The sequence below is a fragment of the Phyllostomus hastatus genome, unplaced genomic scaffold (assembly GCF_019186645.2).
Source record: "Phyllostomus hastatus isolate PE091 unplaced genomic scaffold, TTU_PhHast_1.1 phas_contig_549, whole genome shotgun sequence".
Lineage (NCBI taxonomy): Eukaryota > Metazoa > Chordata > Mammalia > Chiroptera > Phyllostomidae > Phyllostomus > Phyllostomus hastatus.
In genome coordinates this window covers 490,272-513,456 of record NW_025333907.1, presented here as the reverse complement: position 1 = coordinate 513,456, position 23,185 = coordinate 490,272, and the positions used below count along the sequence as shown (strand labels likewise).

At 38.9% G+C, this 23,185-nt stretch overlaps 1 protein-coding gene across 3 annotated transcripts; it reads right to left on the bottom strand.

Annotated features, from left to right (window-relative positions):
* Positions 1–386: 386 nt before the first annotated feature.
* On the bottom strand, positions 387–19,505 carry LOC123824186 (zinc finger protein 626-like). 3 transcript variants are annotated; one of them, XR_006786666.1, is made up of 7 exons: positions 19,349–19,501; positions 16,721–16,873; positions 14,471–14,597; positions 14,014–14,109; positions 6,693–6,738; positions 4,323–4,396; positions 3,457–3,477 (listed from the first exon to the last, which is right to left on the bottom strand). XR_006786666.1 is itself a non-coding variant. In XM_045847309.1 (6 exons), the coding sequence occupies exons 2-6, from the start codon at positions 16,733–16,735 to the stop codon at positions 2,035–2,037; spliced, it is 1,755 nt and encodes a 584-aa protein (XP_045703265.1). In that variant the 5' UTR covers positions 16,736–16,873; positions 19,349–19,505; the 3' UTR covers positions 387–2,034. The 3 variants fall into 3 exon arrangements, 2 of the variants coding, with proteins under 2 accessions (XP_045703265.1, XP_045703267.1); XM_045847309.1 differs by lacking the exon at positions 6,693–6,738 and having other exon boundaries at positions 387–3,477; positions 19,349–19,505; XM_045847311.1 differs by lacking the exons at positions 3,457–3,477; positions 6,693–6,738 and adding an exon at positions 3,227–3,400.
* Between the last annotated feature and the right edge of the window lie 3,680 nt (positions 19,506–23,185).

The following is a 23,185-nucleotide window of genomic DNA, read 5'->3' as shown; positions in this document are numbered from 1 at the left end:
TGTTACTACCCTTCTAATTACAACTATGGAGTATATTCAAGATACCATTTCCTTTTTTAAAAGTTTTATTTATTTTTAGAGGGGAAGAGAAGGAAAAAGGGAGGGAAACAGCAATGTGTGGTTGCCTCTCATGTGCCCTCTACTGAGGGGGACCTGGCCTACAACCCAACCATGTGCCCTGACTGGGAATTGAACCAGTGACCCTTTGGCTCACAGGTCGGCACTCAGTCCACTGACCCACACCAACCAGAGCTCAGGATATGATTTCAATTATTAAATTAAAAAACTTATGAAATAATGATAACATTTACAAAAACCATTGACTTGCACATTTATACATTCATGCACACAAATATAAACCAATTCAATCCACTGAGCACACCAGCCAGAGCTACATAAATTTTATTCCAACAAAAGTTATTACAAAACAATTCTTAGTATTTCTCTTTTCAAAAAATTATTGATTTCACAGAGAGGAAGGGATAGAGAAAGAAACGTCCATTTGTTATTCCACTTATTTGTGCATTCATTGATGGTTCTTGTATGTGCTCTGACCAGGGGTCAAACCTGCAATCTTGCTGAATTGGTACAATGGTTTAATAAACTGAGCTATCTGGCTAGGGCTTACTGTTTCTCTTTCTTATGCAAAAAATATGCCCTTGTGATGACATTCAACAAAGTTTGGAGTCAACCACACAGTATCTCCATTTAGATTTTGTTCATATATTGTGGATTAGTATGTCCTCAGTCTTCTATGGCAAAGTAGATGACTGAAACCCACCTAATTTGTAAGTTCACAGACCTTTAAGATTTTCATCTCATATGAATTCTCATGTGTCAAATAAGCTATTAATGTGCAAAAAAAGTTTTAAACATTCTTTTCATTCATGTTTTCTCTTTAGAATAAATTCTTATGTTGAGTAAGGTCAGAGTACTTGTTAAAGCTTTTCCACATTTTTTATCTTTGGGAAGAAAAGGGGTGAAATGGGTCATGAGAAGGTGCCACATAGTTTTGGATTAACTGGAGATCCTGGCAACACAGCTGATGGTTCTGAGAACCACACAAGGCCTGCCAGCTGAGTACAGATTACTGAGAAGAATCAGGGGCTACCAGAGCCATTGATGTCTATTTCTTTTCCTGAGATATGGTACCCCAGACTGGGTAAAGGGGGAAGGGAGGATTCTGTGTGTTTGTGGGTGTTTTAAGGGACTTTGGGATTTTAACAAAGACATTAAGTCATTACTCTAAGTCTGTACAACTTTTGAATAAATAATTCTTTTCGTTTTCACCAATCTCTGACATTGAGAGCCATAACTTCCTGGCAGCGAACAAGGTGAACGTAAAACAGGGGGACCCTGTGAGAAGAAAGGGGGTCCATTTGGTAATAGTATTTTGTCTCCTCACCATGGGTCTGTTTGGTAATACAAGCTGTCTCCATAATAATCTGATGAGTATGTTTTGAGAAGCAAATAAAAGCTTTGCCATATTATTCACATTTCTAACATTTACCTCTTTTGTAAATTCTGATATTTAGTAATTAATCAGTGGCAGAAAATGGCTTTCCACATTTTCACATTTGTAAAACATGAGAATGAATTATACAAAATCTACCAAGAATCCACTGCAAAGAAAAGGCTTTATCACATTCCTCGTATCTGTAGGTCTCTTTTTGTGTTTCCCATATTCTACATATTCCTAAGCCTTCTCTTCAGTCTCATAAATTCTGTGCTGCTGAGTGAGTTTTGAGTATTCTTAAAAACTTTGCAATGGTTACATCTGGAGAATTTTTGTCCAGTATAAACTTTCTGATATCCAATCGGGTTTAACCCCTGGTTAAAGGCCTTGCCACATTTCCTACAGATATAAGGCTGCTTTACACCAGTATGAATTTTCTAATCTTGAGTAAGATTTGAGGGCTAGCAAAATGATTTACAAATTCTCTATATTAATAAGGGTTTTCTACATTATGACTTCTTTATTCTAACAGTGGGGGACTGCCTAAAGGATTTGCCACATCCTCTTCATTTATAAGACTAATATGAGGTATGAATTTTCTGATGTTGAATGAGGGTAGAGGACACCCTAAAAGCTTTACCACATTCTCTACATTCATGAGGCTTCTCTCCAGTATGAATTCTTTGATGTTTAGATAGGGTTGAGGACACTCTAAAAGCTTTACCACATTCTTTACATTTGTGAGGCTTCTCTCCAGTGTGAATTCTTTGATGCTTGGTAAGAGTTGAGGACACCCTAAAAGTTTTACCACATTCTCCACATTCATGAGGCTTCTCTCCAGTATGAATTCTCTGATGATTAGTAAGGGTTGAGGACTCTGTAAAGGCTTTACCACATTCTCTACATTTATAAGGCTTCTCCCCAGTATGAATTCTCTGATGTTTAGTAAGGATTGAGGACTCTGTAAAGGCTTTACCACATTCTCTACATTTATAAGGCTTCTCTCCAGTATGAACTTTCTGATGGTGAATAAAGGCTGAGGACTGGCGAAACGATTTATCGCATTCTTTACATTTATATGGCTTTTCTCCAGTATGAATTCTGTGATGGCATTTAAGTTTTGAGGACTGATTAAAAGCTTTACCACACACTCTACATTGATAAAGCTTCTCACCAGTATGAACTCTCTCATGTCGTGTAAGGTTTGACAACCACATAAAGGCTTTATCACATTCTCTACATTTGTAAGGCCTTTCTCCTGTATGAATTTTCTCATGCCGTGTAAGGTATGACAACTTGCTAAAGACTTTACCACATTCTCTACATTTATAAGGCTTTTCCCCAGTATGAATTTTCTGATGTTGAATAAGCCCTGAGGACTGGCTAAAGGCTTTACCACATTCTCTACATTGATAAGGCCTTTCTCCTGTATGAATTCTCTCATGCCGCTTAAGGTATGACAACTTGCTAAAGGCTTTACCACATTCTCTGCACTGGTAATGTTTCTCCCCAGTATGAATTCTTTTCTCATGTGCACTAAAACATGAATGCCTTTTAAAGGCTTTGCCACACAATTTACATTTTTGGAACTTCTTTCCAGCATGAATTTTCTGATGTACAGTAAGACCTAAAGGCTGACTGAATGTTTTCCCACATTCTATATATTCATAATGGTTTTCTACAGTCTGGCATTTCTTAAGTCTATTTCGATTGAGTTTATGACTGAAGACTTTGCTACACGGTACACATTGGTAAGTGACTTCACTGGTACCAGTATTCCCTTGTTTAATATGATTGGAGGACTGCTTCAAAGACTGGACATATCTTCCTGGTTTGTTTGTTTCCTCCACAATAGGAATAACCTGATGTGTACTGTAATTTGACATTTTGTCAAAGAGTTTTTGGTCTTCATAATGGTTGTCTGGAAGCTGAAGATTCTGATGTCTGTAAGGATTAAAGCCATGGTCAAAAGTTTTCCAATGTTCATTACCTTGATAACTTCTGTCTTCACTATATGTACTCTGGTAATTAATGAAGACAGAAAGGCCATTAGTAACAGCTTTAATTTCATTACACATGTACACTTGTTCCCAAATAACTATTCTGTGACATCTACTAAACAATGTTGGTTGTATGTATTTAAAAAATGCGCCCAGCCATGGAGGGTGTGACTGGTTAGTTGAGCACTGTTTCACAAAGTGAAGGCTTTCCAGTTCTAGTTCCAATCAGGGAGCTAGACTAGATCATAGGTTCCATCTATTGTAAGGGTGTGTGCAAATGGGGACCATTTGAGGTTTCTCTCACAAAACAATGTTTGGCTTTCTCTTTCTCCCTCCCCTCCCCTCCCTCTAAAAAAATGAATCAAATTTTTTTAAAACTCACTCCCAAGTATACATGATACATATTTAAATATGAAAACAACCCTTATTTCTCAACAAAGGATAATCAGTCTTTAATTTAAAAAATGATCATATTTAAATTGTCTATGTGCATTATATATCACTAAATTTTAGAAAGCACTGATGGAAAATTTAACTAAATCTACAATTTAATCAATTCAAATGATTATTCACACCATGGATTATGTGAATTCCTAAATGTCCTGACTGACTTTGCAAAAATATATACACATAGGATATTGTTTCTAGTCCTCACATTTAGAAACACATTTATCTGCATTGTCACTAACTTAAAGTAGGATATTTCCCTAATGTGTACCATTTTTGACCTGTAGAGGTAACAAGGATTTTTTCAAGGAATAACTGTCCTAAGTTAGTTAAGTTCCTTTTAACATGCTTTTTCCTTATCACACACTTTCTTATCAGGCCTTCATTACATTATCAAAGGCACACCTTCAGTATCTTACCAGTATTACTTTAGAGAAAAAATCTTCTATCCCTGGCTTTCTCGACAAGGCCTCGTTGTCTTCAGATGACACAGCTGCAAGATACAAAATAGTTTCACAGCTTTGACACTCTGGGGAGCATACACTGACCCTACCAGCAGGTTTTGACCACATTCCATTTTTGAGTACTCCTAAAGAGAGTTAAATGTTCAAAGCAAGAAAAGGTATAAGAAAAAGTCACATCAAAAAGTTTATATTAAAGAAAAAAAAAATTCAGTTTTCTTCCTTGGTTTCTTGAAGATTGGTTACCATCATAAATGACACAGTAATTTATGTGCGAATACAAAAATGTACAGTATTTAAATTAATGAAGCAAATACCTTTACTTTTATTAAGGGACTGGTCTTTGTACTGTGAATTGTGCCTGCTGATCACAATGTGGCCTAGATCCCTGTGATTACAGAGAAAGGCATGCAAAAAAGAGTAAGAATTGTCCGTTTCATTAAGGACGTAGCATGTATTGATTAATTTCCTTTCCTTCCAGAAATATGAAACTGTTGATGAATTACTTCTTAGCTGAAATGTTTAGAGTTAGAGCTGTGGTCTCCATTCTTTTCACTGATTTCTTGGCCACTCTGTCTCGGGGTAATGGCACTTGTGGTTTATGTTGCCTTTCAGCATAATATATTTGATTGAAACGGAATTGTGACTCTTGACAGATTGCACCAGGAAACCAAGAAACCACAACCAACCACAACCAGTGCTAGAGGTAACATATTCCATTATGAAAGGTCATAGTTACATGGTCAATTTTGGGAAATAGTACTTGCTCATGCCATACTTGTTCCTTTTCAAGCAATTAAAAAAAAATAGTCAAAAGATATAGGACCAGCCCAGATTTCAGTTTTGTGTTGGGATTCAGAACCCATTTTGGAGGTGGCAAGACAACTGGCTTTGTCTTGATTTATGATCCAATAAATTACACACACAAAAAAATCCCAAACATACACTTGTACAAAACGGCCAGTATGAGAAGATGAAAACAGAGATAGGTACACAAGAACACAATGAACAAAGTCAGGGGGACTGCAAAGGCCAATATTGGTGCTAACAAAAAAAATAAGTCAAGATTCCTCAGTAACTTTATCAGTGAGAACTCTGCAGGTTTTTCACAAGAGGGTTAATAAACTAAACTTCAAAAAAATTTATCCCATGATCATACATTGGAATGATTAGTGTACGCCATCAGTAGTACCCCAGGTGATCTAAACATTTAAAGCAATACCTATCAAAATCCAACGATATTTTTCACAAAAATAGAATAGTTCATTCAAAATTAAGATGGGGATTGACTGGTATAACTCAGTGGGTTGAGTATCATTTCCCACAAAAGGCGGTTGATTCAATTCCAAGATGCCTGGGTTGCAGGTTATCTCCCCTTTGAAAGCAGCACAGATGGAACCAAGTGATGTTGCTCTTGCATATGGATGTTTCTCTCCCTTTTCTCCTCCTTCAATCCCCTCTCCATAAAACTATATAAATAAAATATTCTTTTTTATATAATAAAATATAATTTTTTTAAATTTTATTTAAATTGTTGTTGCAGTACAATTTTCTATCTTTTACTCCCATCCCAACTCACCACCTAGCCCTCCCCTCCCTCTCATTTCCATCCGCCCCTAGCTTTTATCCATGTGTCCTTTATACTCATTCCTGTAAACCCTTCCCCTTTTCCCCTGAAATTCCCCTGAAATTCCTTCTCCTCTCCCCTCTGAACTCTGTCAGTCTGTTCTTTATTTCAGTGTCTCTGGTTATATTTTGCTTGTTCCTTTGTTTTGTTGTTTAGGTTCCTGTTAAAGGTGAGATCATATGGTATTTGTCTTTCAATGCCTGGCTTATTTTGCTTAGCATAATACTTTCCAGTTGCATCCATGCTATTGCAAAGAGTAGCAGATCCATCTTTCTTTTTCAAATAAAATATTTTTAAAAACATATTTCAAAGCTTCTCTTATTGATAAAGGATATAAAACCATTAAGACAGACATATATAATTAAACACAGAGAATGAAAGAGCCTACATACAACTTCTCCTGTATAAGGTCAAAGGACCTTCCACAAGGATGCTGAATACAGCCAAGTAAGAAAAGGATATTCACATCATCAAAGATAGCTGAAAAAACTGGTTGTCCATGTCTAAAATAATGAGTAAAGTTGGACTCTTTATGAAATAATATACAAATAGAGAATAAGAATGGAGGAAAAATTTAACATAAAACCAATAACTGTTAATCTACTAAATGAAAAGGTATAAAAAAGATTTTGACATATTTTTTTCACTATAACACCAAAAGAAAAAGTAAACAAAGTAAATAGAGACAAATACGATTATACCTAATAGAAAAACTTCTGCACATCATCAGTGGGTGAAAAACACAACCTGTGGAAAGGAAGAAAATTAGTGCAAAGCATATATTTTCTAAAAATTTAGCATTCTGAATATATAAAGTTATCTTTAAGAAAACACTATGATAAAGGAAGTAACACAATTTTAGAAATGACCAAAGACATATGGTTAACTAATCTATAAGAAAAAAGTTAGGGACACACAATGAGAATAGACAGATTCTTTCTTAAGTTGTGCGAGAGAGGCTGGTCTGATGGTAGTGGGTTATCAAAACTCAACTAAAGTTAGTGTCAATAAGCTGTACAAAAGAAACTGAACTAATACACAGAAAATAACATAACTAGACCACTTTCTTATGCCATGTACCAAAATACACTCACAATGGATTAAAAACCAGAATGTAAGACCTGGAACTATGAAAACACTGAAATAAAGGATAGATAGTCAATGATATCTGCTGTAGATGTTACAAATATGTGTATATATGTAAGTAGATATAGCAATCAAGAAAAAATAAACAAATGAGACTACAACAATATAAGTTTTTGCACAGCAAAGGAAACCATCAACAAAACAAAGAACAAATAACCAATCTACCAAATAGGGAAAGTTATCCACCAATGATGCTAAATATCCAAAATATATAAAGAACTTACACATCGAAAAAAATCAAACAATCTCATTAAAAAATGGTAGATATCCTGAATAGATATTTCTTGAAACAGGACAGAAAAATGGCCAATAGACATATGAAAACATGTTCAACATCATTCATCATCAGAGAAATGCAACTTGGACCCACAATGAAATACCATCACACATGTTACAGGATGACAATTCAAATAAATCAACAAACGAGCACCAGCAATGATAAAGAGAAATGACAACGCTCATGCAGCCACTACACAAAAGAAGATGAAGGTTCCTCAGAAATTCACAAACAAGTACTCCAGGACACAGAAATTCCATTTCTGGGGAATTACCTAAAGAATATGAGAATACAAATTCAAAGCAGTGTATGCACACCCATATCAACTGCAGCATTCTTTACACTACTGAACATATAGAACTGAAAAAATCACCACTGCTCTATTAGTACTGTACAATTTGGAAGAAACTAAAAATGTTATTTTAATTGACATGTAATGTCAGAAAGTGATTATCTCATCACGTTCCCCTTCATGATGTGACTCTATATGTTTATATTCTATATTCTAAAAATACAACTGCAAACATAATCTCCAAAGTATTGAATATGAAGCAATCTTCAGAGTATACACATCACATTTTTTTCCTTTTTTTTTTAAAAGCATATTTATTTATTTTCAGACAGAGGAGAAGGGAAGGAGAAAGGGGATAGAGGGAGAGAAACATTAAGGTGTGGCTGCCTCCCAAACACCCCCTACTGGGGGCCCAGCCCTCAACCCAGGCATGTGCCCTGACTGGTAATCAAACCAGTGACCCTTTGGTTCACAGGCCGGTGCTCAATCTACTGAGCCACACCAGTCAGGGCCACATCACACTGTTTCAAGATACATTCTTAACCATCTTTCTTTTTCATTCTGTATTATTAAGATTTAAACTCCCATGTCTTAACTAAAACATTAAGGAAAAAAATATATATAATACTCATCATGAGACAAAAAAGGAGAATCCACAAGCTAAGAAAAAATATTTGCTAAAGATGACATATACAGGATTACATACGAAGGTAACACACGAAGGTATTTTTAAACTCAACAGTGACAAGAAAACAAACCTGCCTAAAAAGGCTCAAACACCTTAAAAGAAAGCACACTAAAAAAGATACATAGATAGAAAATCAGTATCTGAAAAGAACCTCCACATCTTAAGTCAGTAAGGAAATACATAGGAAAACTAAACGAGCAGTGCTGACAACAGCAAATGCTGCTGTGGATGTGGAGCAACTGGAACTCTCATTCATTGCTGGTGAAAATGTAACATTGTACAGTCCCTAGGGAACAGAGTTTGAAAATTCTAACAAAACTAAACATACACTTATTATATGATCCAGTAATTGTGCCCCTTAGTATTTCACCAAAGAACATTAACTTTGGTTCATAAGGATGGACCAATTTAACTTCATAAATATCATGAATGTACTCTTCAGGTGGGAGCACTGAGAAAGGGTGGGGGTTATGTATGTGTGAGTTCTTATTAACTTCTACACAATTTGGCTGCAAAACCAAAACTGCTCTTTGAAAAAGTCATTCACAGACCTTCTTCTCTGATGTATGTTTACTCAAGTCTCTGTGTCTTTCCTATGGTTCTTTACTAACGTCCAAGAATCATGTGTTTGCATTCTCTACTAACACACACACACACTGTGTGTGTGTGTATGTGTATAAATTCACAATTAAGATGACCAGTATCAAAAACAAACAAATAACCAGAAACAATATTAAGTGATTTTCAAAATTGTGGAGAAAATGGACCCTGTACATGACTGAATGAAAGATAAATTAGTACACACAGAATCAGTAACAAGTGGGATATAAAACAATTAAAACTAGAATTGTTTTCTAATTGCATGCTTCCACTTCTGGGTATTTGTCCAAAAGAATTCAAAGCAGGACTTGAGAGAGACATTAGCACACCTGTGTTGACTATAGTACAATTCACAAAAGCATATAATAGGTGGAAGCAACCCCAATGTCTATGGATAAATAAAGAAATAAAAATAATGTAGTATATACATACAAAGGAATTATATTCTGTCAGGAAATTGAAAGAGATCTTAACAACACATACCACAATAACAAAATTCTGGATGTTTTTTAAGAGAAGCACACAAGTCACAAAGACAATATAGGGTGCATTTAGGTAAGTAATCTAATGGAGTCCACCTCACAAGGAAAAAACAAAGATAATTACCTGAGCCTAGGTTTTAAGACAAATGATGAAATGGTTGTTTAATGTACACTGAGATATTTCTGCCAGATGAAAGTTGCAAGAGGTCACATGGACAACAAAGGGAATATACTTAACATAAATGGACTATACAGTTATAGATGGTTAGGATGCCAAATTTGGGGGGGCTTCTGGCAAAAATGGAGGCATAGGTAAACAGCCTTCCTGCCTCACACAAGCCAAAGAAATAACAACCAACATAAAAAAAAAAAAAAACTGAAACAGCAAGAAAATCAAACTGTATGGAAACCTAACAAACAATGAGTTAAAAAAGAAGCATTAATCTGGACTGCTAGAAGGGATGGAGATGGATAGTCAGGGATAAGAGGACTTGTGGTAGGTTGGCGGCAGGCAGACAGGGGGGTGAGGTGGGGGCCGACCCACATTCAAGTGCACATACACCAGGAGGAACAACTGGGGAGAAAAACAGACCGTGTAATCTACGATTGTAGCACAGAAAAACAAAGTTTCAAAACCTCTGGCTCTCAAAACCTAAGGGGGCTTGCAGAGGCGGGAAAAACTGTCAGTCTTACAGGAGATTCTGTTGGAGGGGCCAATGGGGTCCTAGAATGTACACAAGCCCACACACCCACCACCAGAAGGGCACATTCGCTTTGTAGATAGTGGGGGAAGTGACTGAAAACAGGGAGACTGGACCAAACAACATTGTTCCCTCCCTGACACCTCCACTGCACACAGTGCCACAATGCAATGAAGTGGGTTCCCCACACTACCCAATACCTCAGGCTCTACCCCTTAAGTATGACAGGTGCACAGACACCAAGAAATATGACCAAATGAAGGAAGAGATCAAAAATCTACAAAAAGAACTAAGCAACAAACAGACAGCCAAGTTATCACAGGCAGACTTCCAAACACTGGTAATCAGGATTCCCACAGAGATGAATGAGTATGGGTGCAAAATAAAGGAAGAAGTGAAGGCTATACAAAGTGAAATAAAAATATACAGGGAACCAACAGTAAAGGGAAGAAAAACGGGACTCAATTCAACAATTTTGAACAAAAGGAAAACATAAATATTCAACCAGAACAGAAGGAAGGAACAAGAATTCAAAAAAATAAGAAGAGGCTTTGGAACCTCTGGGACAAGTTTAACCATTCCAACATCTGAATCATACAGGTGCCAGAAAGAGAAGAGCAAGAGCAAGAAATTGAAAACTTATCTGAAAAATAATGAAAGAAAACTTTTCCAATTTGGAGAAGGAAATATAAGTCCAGGAAACTCAGAGAGTCTCAACAACTTGGATCCAAACAGGAACACACCAAGACACATCAAAATTAAATTACCCAAGATTAACGATAAGGATAGCACCTTAAAGGCAGCAAGAGAAAAGGAGACAGTTGCATACAAAGGAGTTCCCATAAGCCTATTATAGGCTAACTTCTCAAAAGAAACCTTACAGGCAAGAAGGGGCTGGACAGAAGTATTCAAATTTATGAAAAGCAAGCATCTATACCCAAGATTAGTTGGTCCAGCAAAGCTGTCATTTAGAATGGAAGTGCAGATAAAGGGCTTCTCAGATAAGGTCAAGTTCAAGGGCTTATCATCACCAAGCCCTCATTCTATGAAATGTTAAAGGGATTTATCTAAGAAAAAGAAGATGATCAAAAATATGAACAGTAAAATGACAACAAACTCACAACTATCAAGAACTGAGCCTAAAGAAAAACAAGAAGAAAAACAAACTAAGCAAACAACTAGAACAGGAACACGATCACAGAAATGGAGTTCACAGGGAGGGTTATCAGTGGGGAGGGGCGGGGAAACAATGGGGGGGAAAAAGGTACAGGGAATAAGAAGCATAAATGGTGGGTACAAAACAGACAGCAGAAGGTTAATAATATAGGAAATGGAGAAGACAAAGAACTTACATGTATGACTCATGGACATGAACTAAGGGGAGGAATGATGGAGGGAAGCCGGGTTCAGGGTGGCAGGGGATAAAGGGGAGAGAAAAATGGTACAAGTGTAACAGCATAATCAATAAAATATACTGAAAAAAAAAGATGCTACATTTGTGCTCACATGATTTTTTAACAAATTTTAAAACACAATGTTTCTAAAAGAGATACTTCTAAAACTTTCCAAAAATTATATTCAATTTAGGGATATTTTCATCTCACTGAAACAGAATACAAATTCACCCACAAACCGATATAAAAATTAACCCTATTACAGTAACTACACTGGACAAAACAAACGTCAACCATTAACGAATCACAGAAAGAAACAAGATACCATATTTTCCCATGTATACTGTGCCCCGTTTTGCCTAAATTTTTGAGGGAACACTAAAGATGTACTAAAGATGAACATTATATATGGGTAGCACCTGAAATAACGGATTTTTCAGATTCTTGTACTTTGTAATTATTTGTTACATAAAATTTCCTATACCATAATATGGTTAAGAAAATGCTAAAATTCCTCTGTAACACTAAAGAACAAATAACTAAATATAAATAAATACAGACCTGAATTAAAAATTTAAAATAAAACATACTCTTTTCCTGAAACCTTGGGCAGAGTATGTGGGGGTGCATTACACACAGGAGCTAGTTACACATGGCAGAATATGGTAAGTCATAAAAAACATAAGGTTAAAAAACAGACAAATGTGCATATAATTTTAATGGCAAATGACATATGGCTGATTCATATTTTCATTAAGTCCCACAGTACATTAAGTGTACTGAGTTGAAAACTATCATTCACTTTTCTAATATATGAATAAAAACAAAAACATAACTCAACTAAACTTGGGGAATCTATCATTGAAAAGGAAACACGATGGAAAACCAGTGAAGATTATAGCTCAGTGAGACTGAGGGATGCTGACATCCAAGTCTTCCTCCTACAGGGCTTGACACAGACTTATTGGGACTCACAAGCTCTGCTCTCTAGCCTTGGGACAACAGATTGAAAGGTGCTAGGGACATTCAGGGAGGGACTCAACTGTCTGGCTTCAGGGCTGAGGCAGGAGGAGCAGCTTTCACCCACACAGAAGTCCTGTCTGAGGCCATTATTCCCTTGCTGAGCCCTCTCTACCATAGAGATAGTAGGAAGGTACCATATCTGAATCTCCACGTACCTGGCTAGTGCTATAGCCCTGTCCTAGTGATTCCCTGAGACCTTGCCCCATTCAACTTGAGAACCCATCCAAGCCATGTCCAGTGGCTTCTCCACACAAACGGCCCCTCTTGCGTCATGGTTCAGACTCTCCCAAACCTTTCAATCAAGCTGGATCTGGTATATACATATCCTCTACCGCTCACTCAATGGACACATGCCAGCACTACCCACAGTTGGCCTTGGATCACATCTTGCCCTCTCTGGGGACCCTACAAACCCAGCTGAATTAGGAGCCATCTGCACATCACTCTGTAATGTGTTCCAGGTGATCCTGGGCAATTCAGAGGTGGTGGCTGACCTTGCACCTCCAGGGAGGACCCACAGCCAGTGGACAGCTTAAGTCCATGTTAGACTGCCACCCTACCACTTCTACAAGCAACACACTCAAGGGGCAGAATCAGTGAGCACCAAAGCACCACCAAACAATTTAAAATATATGAAGTGCCTAATAATTCTGTAACTCACTTCTTACCAAAGGATAGTGAGGAAGAAATCAGGTAACAATAGAGACTTTCCTACATGGTGGGCAGTGTTGTCAAGTCAGCTATGGCAGTAACTTACTGAAGAACTTTATGAGGTAAATAAACACAGTAAACTACTCTCACGTGAAGGAGTTAAAACATACACTATAAACATCTTATGCTGTTTGATACTAAGCAGAAAGACATTTTGAAGTGAAACAAAAATCAGATTGTCTCATTTTGGGTGGTGCATCTCGCTGTGATGAAATCACTGAGTCAGTCTAAATTTCATAGGGTCTTATTTGAAGCCTCCATAGTATTAGATTTTATAAACCAGAAAACATGACACCTGTTTCCAGAGTTCTTGGCACTTCTGTACCAAATTCCAGTATCTCAACCTTTTTCTTCATAATCACTTTCCATGAGAAAAAAGGAAAAGTTAAAAAGAAAAAAGCTTAACATACATTTCCCAGCAACATAAACAGATGTTCCCGGGTTCCCAAAGCAATGCAAGACAAGCCAGAGCACGGCAGCTCTCTCAAGTGAAGGAAAAGACTTTGGCTCCAGTGCTAACAGTATGAGAGAGGTCACCGGACATGTTCCAGACAAACTGGCCATCTATGACAGCAGCAGAACTAGACCCGGGCTTCTCAAAATCCCATCCACTGAAGCACAGCTTCCCAAACCACACCTGAAGGTCAGGCTTCCTCCATGACCTTTGGGCCTCTCATCTGTGTCATGTGCTTCCCCATTCCCACCTACCTGGAGGGGCAGATACCATCTTTTCCCTGTTTATAATCCAGCACTCCTTCATTTGCTCCAAAAAGGTGACCAGAACTGGCTTAGAGACAAAAAGACCTGTTTATATGAAAAAGAATCATTAGCTTTGAGGAAATTTTCCCACTTTCCATTCCACTTTCTTCTCAGGTAACTAAACTGGTAATATAAAATATTCTAGAAAATGATTTTTCCAAAATACTGTTTTCAGTAACAACTTAATTATTCTAGACCACATGTAAAGTTTTCAGACACTAAAAGTTTCTAAGTCACATTCTTCACGAAACCTTTTTTTTCTACATTGGATACCTTCCAGTTTCTCCATTGAGAGCAAGAATCTGAAGTGCTCCCACACAAGGAGAAGTCCCTAGAAGATGTTCAACTAACAAAGAAAACAAAACCCCTAGGTGGAGCAGGAGGTCTGAAAGGAAGTCATCCTCACCCAGGGAGACCAGGGTCCTGTAGTTCTCCAACATCACTTCCACGTACAACTTCCGCTGACCTGGGTCCAGGCATTCCCACTCCTCCCAAGAGAAATCTACTGACACGTCCCTGAAGGTCAACAATCCCTGAAACAGCAGAGTTCACAATGTCATCTAACAAGCAAACAGTGTTAGCAGAAGTGGTTTTGAGCTAAAAGAGTATCCTGAGTTACTTACTAATATCATTTTGACTCAGGTATATACTCTATTGTATTTTCAAACACTGAGAAATGAGGTTGACTACCACAAACCCTAAACAGAGACTTTACTTTTTAGGAAAATAAACTTTAAAGTGAAGGCATCTACACATGCATATGTATGTAAGTGTTGAATTTGTATCAATCCAGAATGAGCTGTGTACATTTCTCAGCTACAAAAGTCATGGTGAGTTGAAAGTATAAGTACTTTTTCACATTTAATTCAGACAAGAGAGAACTGAAGATTTGTACAAGCACAGATTCTGATACGGGAGTTCTGGGATGGGGCCTGTGTTTCCACTTCTTTAACGAGCTCACTTTTTACTACTGACAGCAATGTCTCTGGTCCATGTGCCATACTTCTGAACAGCACACAAAAGAATACACAATTCATACATATCTTGAAACTGAAAAAGTTTTATAAAATTTACAGTTTTTAAGAAATAAGAAACAGCCGCCAAAATACTATTTGAAACTTCTGTATAAGTAATCTTAGAACAAAATTATTCTTCTTGTGTTATAAGAGATTTTTGTGCAACATATAGTAGAGTAGAGCTAAATTTTTCTCCAAACTTGATGTACAATTTTTCAACAAACACAGGCAAATACATGTAAAGAGACCTCATGACTATTCATTGGTGTTTCCGTGACTGAGAAGAATGCAAACATCTGAGGAGAGTAAGAAGCCTAAATAACCGAAATGTTAACATTTTATGCACACAGACTGGCAGATATATGGAAACTAGGAACAACTGAAAAGTGACAGAAAACAGAATTTTCATGTCAATGAAATCAAAGTTTGTGATTCTGTAAATCTCATAAATCTAATTGTGGATGGTGCTCTTTATGTTCTGTAAACACAATAAGGAGAGGAACATACATAACGTTAGAGCTATTATTTCATAGTCTTTTATTTCTCTTAACATTTTGTGTATCATTAGTGGAGAACTATTACCTTACAAATTTAACTGAACTGAAAATACACTTATACTACTCTTGTAAACCTTACTGAAAATACAAAAACTAAGAAATACAATATGTCTGTAACGTGAATGTGGAATATACTCAAAATTTACAAGAGTAAGGCCTCATTGATTAAATCCTTCATGTTTGAAACCATTTATCTTGAGGAAATAAATGCAGGGCCTTCATTTTCCAAAGCAAACAAACCCAAATAACAACAACATTTGCAGATAAAATGTGATAAATTTTATCACACTTCTCAGTAATTCCCTGCTAGAACCTTGTCAATGATAAAGGGAAACTTAACTCCATAGTTAAGACAGCACCTTAGTCAGGTGACTATCAGGTAGACTGGAGCTATGCATATGCGGTGACTGAGGCATACAGAAGTACATATCATCACTACTGTGACATTACTGGCAAAAATACAGAAATCAGAAAATCATTATGAGAAAATGATCACAAATAAACATCAATTTTTGCAAATGCAAATTCACATGTACCTGTCCTGTTTTGTACCCTAATCAGTGCATTTAAGTACCAAGACTTTTGTACAAAACGAGCAAACAAGTCTCTTCTCTATCTACTCTTCTTTGTCAGAACTCTCTGAGCTATCCTGACCAGTAAATCGTGAGTTTTCTTACCCCTGACCGACAGAGCTGATGCTGTAGCCACATGAACTTAAAGCCTACATGTCCCTTCCCCACCAACAACTGAGCCTCTGAGCCCATCCCAACAGGGATGTTGGACATGGGTGCCTTCCCATGTTGATATGTCACAGAGGGGATGTGTTCAGTAGTAGAAGGTCATTACCTCAACGTGCAAATTCTTGACCTCAGGGAGCTAAAGATAACGAAGAGAAGGCTATGGAACTAAAGATAAAAGTACATAAACTGTTGACCCTGAAAATCACAAAAAGAAAAAATTAAAGAACAACCTCGCTAAGCAACAACATCAGAAGTAGAGAAATAAATGTTGTAAGATCTAAATCCACTCATCTGAGGAGGAAATCCACTCATCAGAGCCTCTGGCCCAGGACACACAGTTTACCTGAGAAGCGGCCATGTCATCCTGCTCAAGCTCTGGGCTGTTTTCTCAGGGGATGATGTGCTGAGGAGTCAAGTGTGCGCGTTGAGGACATGTCTTCAAAGGTGTCCCCACAGCCTCTTAATCCTCTTCCCCCACACCCACAGGCAGAAGGACCTGGAAATGATGAAAAGGCCACTCTCTCCTGCCCTCTGTCATAGCAGAGTCAGGAACAATGAGCTCGTACATGGAGACCACACTGAGAGATTTTTTTCTCCTTTCAGGTGGTCTTTCCTCCCACAGACGTCCACAAACTCCTATAGCAATGAGAACATGCACTGCTCTCCTGAACCCCAATCCCAGCACAGCACCCTTTTATCTTCCCTGAACAAAGCCTGCTCCTCACACTCACAAATGCATTTGGTGTCCCTCTTGCTACTCCCAGAGACCGCCTTAGAATCTGGTACAAGACCTCAATAAACAACCATGCCCCACCCACAGCAGTTGACCAACTCTGTGGGGGAGCACACAGCTGATGTCTTTTCTTAAAACTCCTCAAGTGAGCTAATAAGAACCAAGGGGGAACCTTTCAGTTTAATGAGCATGCAGATCCCTTGGGGATCCGGGCCCTACTCTAGGTTAAGAATCTGTAGGTCAGCAGTGAGGACCACAAAATGGTATCTTTATCTAGTTCCCTCCTGGTGCCCGTGTTACTCCCCTAGAGCTCATTTCAGTAGCTCTCGGCAACAGATAGTAGACCCAGCACATCTCAGAACTCTGGGTACTGTGAGGCACTGAAGCAAGAACTTTTACAAGTGCAGCACCCTAGGCAGATTGACTTCCTCTTCTCTCAGATAATTGCAGAGAATAGAGATCTTCATGCTAAAAGCTTTGGGAAAAGTCAGCTATTGAAATATGCCTGTCAAATCACTTCACCATGAATAGGTGGAAGGTCACTCCAGTACATCCTTCAATACTTTCAGTGAATGGACAACGGGGACGTGAGGGGAACAGTTCCTTTGTGGCTCATAGTCACTAATTAAACAAATCACATAAAGGGAAGGAAAAGGCTGCTCAACATTGGATGAAGTCATGAAACTAGGTGCTGACTGCTAAGATCACTGACATCCTTACCAAGTGCACACTGGAATAGCCTGGTATTATTAAGTACCAATGGACGTATGATAACGAACAGGAAGGATGCAGGGCTCAGGAATTAAACGAGATACAATCAATTTAAAAGGAAAATGCATTGGCTTTAAAAAAAGGGTAATGATTTCTAAGTTTAAGTGTCAAAAAATGTGAGACTACCTTCTACTTAGAAAACAATGATAAGAGCTGGTCATGATATGTCACCAATGCTCATTTCAAAAGTTCATGATTATTTACAGAAAAGCAGATATTTAATAGACTAGGACTTCTCTCAGTAGGTTTTTTAAATGAATTTAATGTGAGAGTGAGAAAAAAGTAAATTCACAGGAGAAAAAAAAGGCCCAACGTTTTGAATATTTTTTTTTGAAAACGTTTAGGTGGTGAGAGACCCAGTCATTTCTTGTCTCAGGTCACCACCTCCCTTTTGCCATCACGGGAAATGAGAAGGGAATAACTGACAGACAAGTCTCCCCCTCTGAGTGAGTAAGAGCTGCAGCTGGAAGCTAAGAAAGATCAAACTTTTAATCCGGAGATTTAACATTCTTATTCACATCTATAATTCAGCAAATGTTAAAGTAAATATATAAAGTACAAGTGGATATCTCACAGCTTCATCAGTCACATCCCATCAGCTCACCCCTCATCGATATCCCGGTTCCCCTACTCCTACCGCTACTTCCTATTTCTGCCTATGGATCTGTTTCCTTCTCTTCCCCGTTTCTTTTGCACTGTGGTCCTTTTCTGTGTTTCCTCTCCCCCATCTCCTCCTTTTTCCTCTTTTCTCTATTCCTTCCCTACACCTGTTCCGCGAAACTCCTGAAACCTACGGTATTTCAGCTTCACTTGCTCTTTCTCCCCGATCTTTCTGATCGCTCCCATCTCCGTACACTTCTGGCTCCCGCGCTTCCCCTCCCCCATGCCTGTGTCCCCTCTGCTGCCCCGGTTACTGTCTTTCGTGTCACCCCACAGCTGCCTGACTTTCAGTGCAGTTTCCCACTCAAACCCGTCTCTCCAAACCGCCTTTCTGTCCCTGAGGTCGCTCCTCCAACTCCTCTCCTCCGAACCACTCTCCCTGTCTGACGTGCCTCTTATTAAATGGATGACTCGGCGCTGTTTGTCTTTCTGCTCGCTCATCCTCACAACCTCACAACTGTCCTCCCTGCACGTGCCCCCCCCAACTCTTCCACCAACCGCTCTCTTGGTCCACTGTGTGTCCGTGGGGCGGGGGGATGTCTGTGGAGAGGGCTGAAGATCCCACACCGAGGGGGCAATTCGGCCTTCGTGGGCCGAGAATGGCGAGGCGCACAAATTGTTTGTTCCACTCGCGATGTCTCCTGAGGCTTTAAAGGGCGCAGGGTGGGCCGGCTGCCCAGGGAACGGCTTTCCAAATACACGCGGTGGACGGAATTGAACAACCGGAAGGAGGAGAAATCTCCTCAGGGTTTCCGCATAAATGGGCCCTCCGCAGGGAAAACGGTCGGGGTTTGGGGGGCGTCTCACCTGTATGTGGGATTCAGAGCTGCGGGAGGCGCAGCAGCGAGTATTCCAAGGCCCACAGTGATAGCGAGGCTTCCCGCGTTCAGGAGAGCGGCCTGAGAGCCTCTGACTTGAAACCTGAAAGACCGACACCAAGCAGGCTCACGTGACCTTCACTGCTCAGAAACCGCCGCCGGTGAAAAACAAAGTGCGCATGCGTGCTGCTGCCAAGTTACTGTCTAGAGCCGAGTGCTTCCGGGCAGGAGAGGGTTCTCAAGTAAAGGCAGAAGGCGGTGGCCACCTGGATAGGGGACTGGAGTTGACTCAGGATTAGGGCCTGCAGTCGTATACATTGCTCTCGAAGGTTGCATTCTTTCCTTGATCATCGCATTTGTCTTTGGATCCATTTTGTATGGCTTCGATGCAATTACAAAAAAAGTAGCAGAAAAGTCTTTTAGGAAATTCTCAAAAACTGGGAAATTAACGTGCATGTGACTATGGGACAAAGAAAAAATTAATGTGAAACATAGAATGTATTCTGCATCCAACAAAAATGAAAACAACATATTATTTGCCTATACGTCAAGAAAACTGTAAAGATTTCTTTTCTTTTCTTTTCTTTTTTTTTTTGGAGGGAAATGGAGCGAAAACTGATGTGGGAGATACATACCTGATCACTTTCCTCTCTCACCTCCCCCTACTGGGGACCTGGCCCACAACCTTTCCATGTGCCCTTACTGGCAATGGACACTGTGACCTTTCAGTTCATAGGCTGTCAATCAACCCACTGAGTTATACCAGCCAGGACCATCACGAAAATTTAAAATAACAGTTGTCAAGAAAGGATAGCAATTTAACAAACACCTATAAAACATAAAGGTTCTTTTATTTTCATTTTGTTTGCTTTGGTTTTCTGTACATCATTTTGAACTATCTGCCTGTGAAGGGATTAAGTTTGAAACAGCTCATCCAGTCCTGAGGCTACCCAATGTTCAGGCAGCATGGAGAAAGAGGCCTAGGCCTTTGAGATTATTTACAAGTATTTCATCATGACAAACCATTTAAAATGTACAATTGTGGTAAATGAGAACACATAGTTCATTCAGGACGGTTAGACAATAAAAGGCAATGTATTTCTCAATTAAATATAAATGGTTACTCTAAAGCCATAGTTGAGTAGCTCAGTGAGTTAGAACATTGTCTCGCTACACCAACGTAGCGGTTTTATTCCTGCTCACGCCACATTCAACAATCAACCAATGGTCCCTGGCTGGTGGGTCTCGGTGGATTGAATCCCAGCTTGTAAACTGAAAGGCCGCAGGTTCCATCCCCAGTCAGGGCACATGCCTGTGTTGCAGGCCGGGTCCCCAGTACAGGGCATGCTAGAGGCAACCACATACTGATATTTCTCTACCTCTCTCTCTAAAAATAAAAATAAAAAATAACCAATGAATGCATAAATATGTGGAACGAAAAATTTATATTTACCTAACTCTCTGTTTCCCTCTTTCTCTTAAAATCACATATCAATGAATGTGTAAGTAGAAACAGAAATTGTTTTTCTCTGTCCTCTTTCCTATTTATAAAAATAAAAAATTTGAAAAATAAGAAAAATAACTAACAATGTTAAAGGATAAGGAAAGTTAAATAGAAGGAATGGGGAAAATATAAAAAGCGAATTCTTGATATCAATATTTCAAAGTGGTACAATTGTTGGAGATAAAATGCTCCTATCTGCAGCCTTGACTTTGGGAGGTTCAGGTAGATCAGTTGAAAAAAAAAATGTTGCCCTGGATGGTGTGGCTCAGTGAATTGAGCGGTGGCCTGTGAACCCAAAGGTTGCTAGCTTGATTTCCAGTCAGGACACATGCCTGGGTTGCAAGCCAGGTTCCCAGTAGGGGGTGCTTGGGAGATAACCATTCATTGACATTTTCTTCTCTTTCTCCCTCCCCCCCATCTCTAAAAATAAAGGAAAAAAAAACTTAAGAGAAAAGAAAATGTCACTAAAAAAAAGATGCAAGAACAAAAAAAAATTCTTTCACTGAAAACCCCCCAGTGACAAAGGGACAAAGAAAACGTCCTTCCTGGATGTTTTGTTGTGGTAAAACATATTCCTAGATTTTGTTTGGCTTACCACAATAAAAATTTATTTTTCTCCATGCTATAACCATGCATCTTATATCTTATACCTACATCAAACTTTATATTAAATGGCACAGATGAGTAATCACACCAGAGGTTGATAATTGTAACATTAATTATATAACAGTGCAGCTTCCATCAGAAATTTTTCCTGCCTTTGTTCTCACTCAATACAGTTACTATTTCCAATGCAATTACTTAATTTATTCAATGCCCTACTTTAGGAGGGTTCATATTAGAAATACAGGTAGGTTATCAGTCTCCTAATTTAGGTCATTAATAAAAAAGAGTGGTTTCAAAAATATTTAAATACAAATCCACAAACTCTCTACATGCGTTTTCTTCCCACCACTGCCCAACCCATCCATGGACTACAGGGTGCCCAGGGTAGGACTCCCTAGCAGAATTCATTCTGTGTACTCTTCCAACTAGAAGAAGTACTGAGCCAGATCTTGGAAAATGTCATATCTGGCATCTTGTCTGTTTCAGAACACTGTTATAACTTTGTCAAGTACCCATTAGAGTTGAAGGGTTGTAAAGTAAACTCAAAGCCAGAGGGAAACTTTACTCAAAACATCACTCCATCTGTATCCCCTGCAGCTGCACATGCTTGAGTTACAGGGGGGAAATACATTTACTTTTCCCCTCAAAAGAAAATTTAAAGTCCTAGACTTCAGTGACAAATAAACATAAGTGTCTAATAAGACTCCTCCGATTCAAAAACCTATGTAGGGTCCTCCTCACATATTATGGTGGAACAGAACAAGCACACCTCAATAAACCTCCACATTCAGAAAAATAAAGAAAAAAAGAAAGGCGGTACTCAGAGGTCTCCAGTCCACAACAAATGTGCACTTTTGCCAGGCAGAATGTACTTCATGGACCTATTTCTGGGCGACAGAGGGAGGAATGATCTTTTTCTTAACTCCGGTTCTCCTGGGAATACAAATCTAGTTCTTTCTTTGTTCCTGACTTCACCTAGTCATATCTAAGAGTACTAGTAACAATGCCTTTCTTGGGAAATAAGCACTTTCCCCAGCTACCTTCTCCTAACAAATACTAAGTTTCAAGGATTATTGAAAGTTTATCAAATCACAGTGATTTCTGTCGCTGACAGTACCCACAGCACTGGCCAGTGACACTGGCCCACAGTGTGTGTGGTATGAGATATAAGATAAATTGACACAGAGTACCAAGTCCCATGGAGGAAAAGGGACAGAACATCTACTCTCTCAAGGGGAGAGTGCCTTGGAGCAGCCAGGCCACTCTCTCAAGAGGAGAGTGCCCCAACCCTTGCCTTGACAGGTTTTTATTTGGTTTAATTTGCACAGGAATACAGGTACAGCTTATTAATCATTATAAGGCAGAAAGGATCAAATGATAGATAGCACACAAAGAACTATTAGGGCTCATTCTGAGTCAGAGTCTATCAGCAAAAAGGCTACAAAACTTTCCAAAACAAACTCCTTCCCGGCTCAGGCCTTTATCATTTAACTAAGCATTTTTAGCAAAGCAGGTTTCACAGTTGTTTCTGTATTCTTTCTCAGGCCTGATCAACTGGGGAGCCTGCCCTTTCCAGCACAGGGCTGCACTGCCCCCTGTCATTGTTTCAGACTTAAGTCAGCCAGCGGAGGCAAGATAGCCAAGAAATTAGACTTCTTGCAGGCAGAAAGAGGACTCAGTCTTTATCAAAGCCGAAGAGCGAGGGTCCATCACCCC

Bases quoted from the DNA above. Each gene is read 5' to 3' on its own strand.
- LOC123824186 (XM_045847309.1), bottom strand. The intron at 14,110-14,470 runs GTGAGGATGACT...TCATATAAACAG, and splicing joins CAGGACCCTGGTCTCCCTGG to GTCTTTTTGTCTCTAAGCCA. The intron at 3,478-4,322 runs GTAAGATACTGA...ATTAATTACCAG, and splicing joins TTTTCTCTAAAGTAATACTG to AGTACATATAGTGAAGACAG.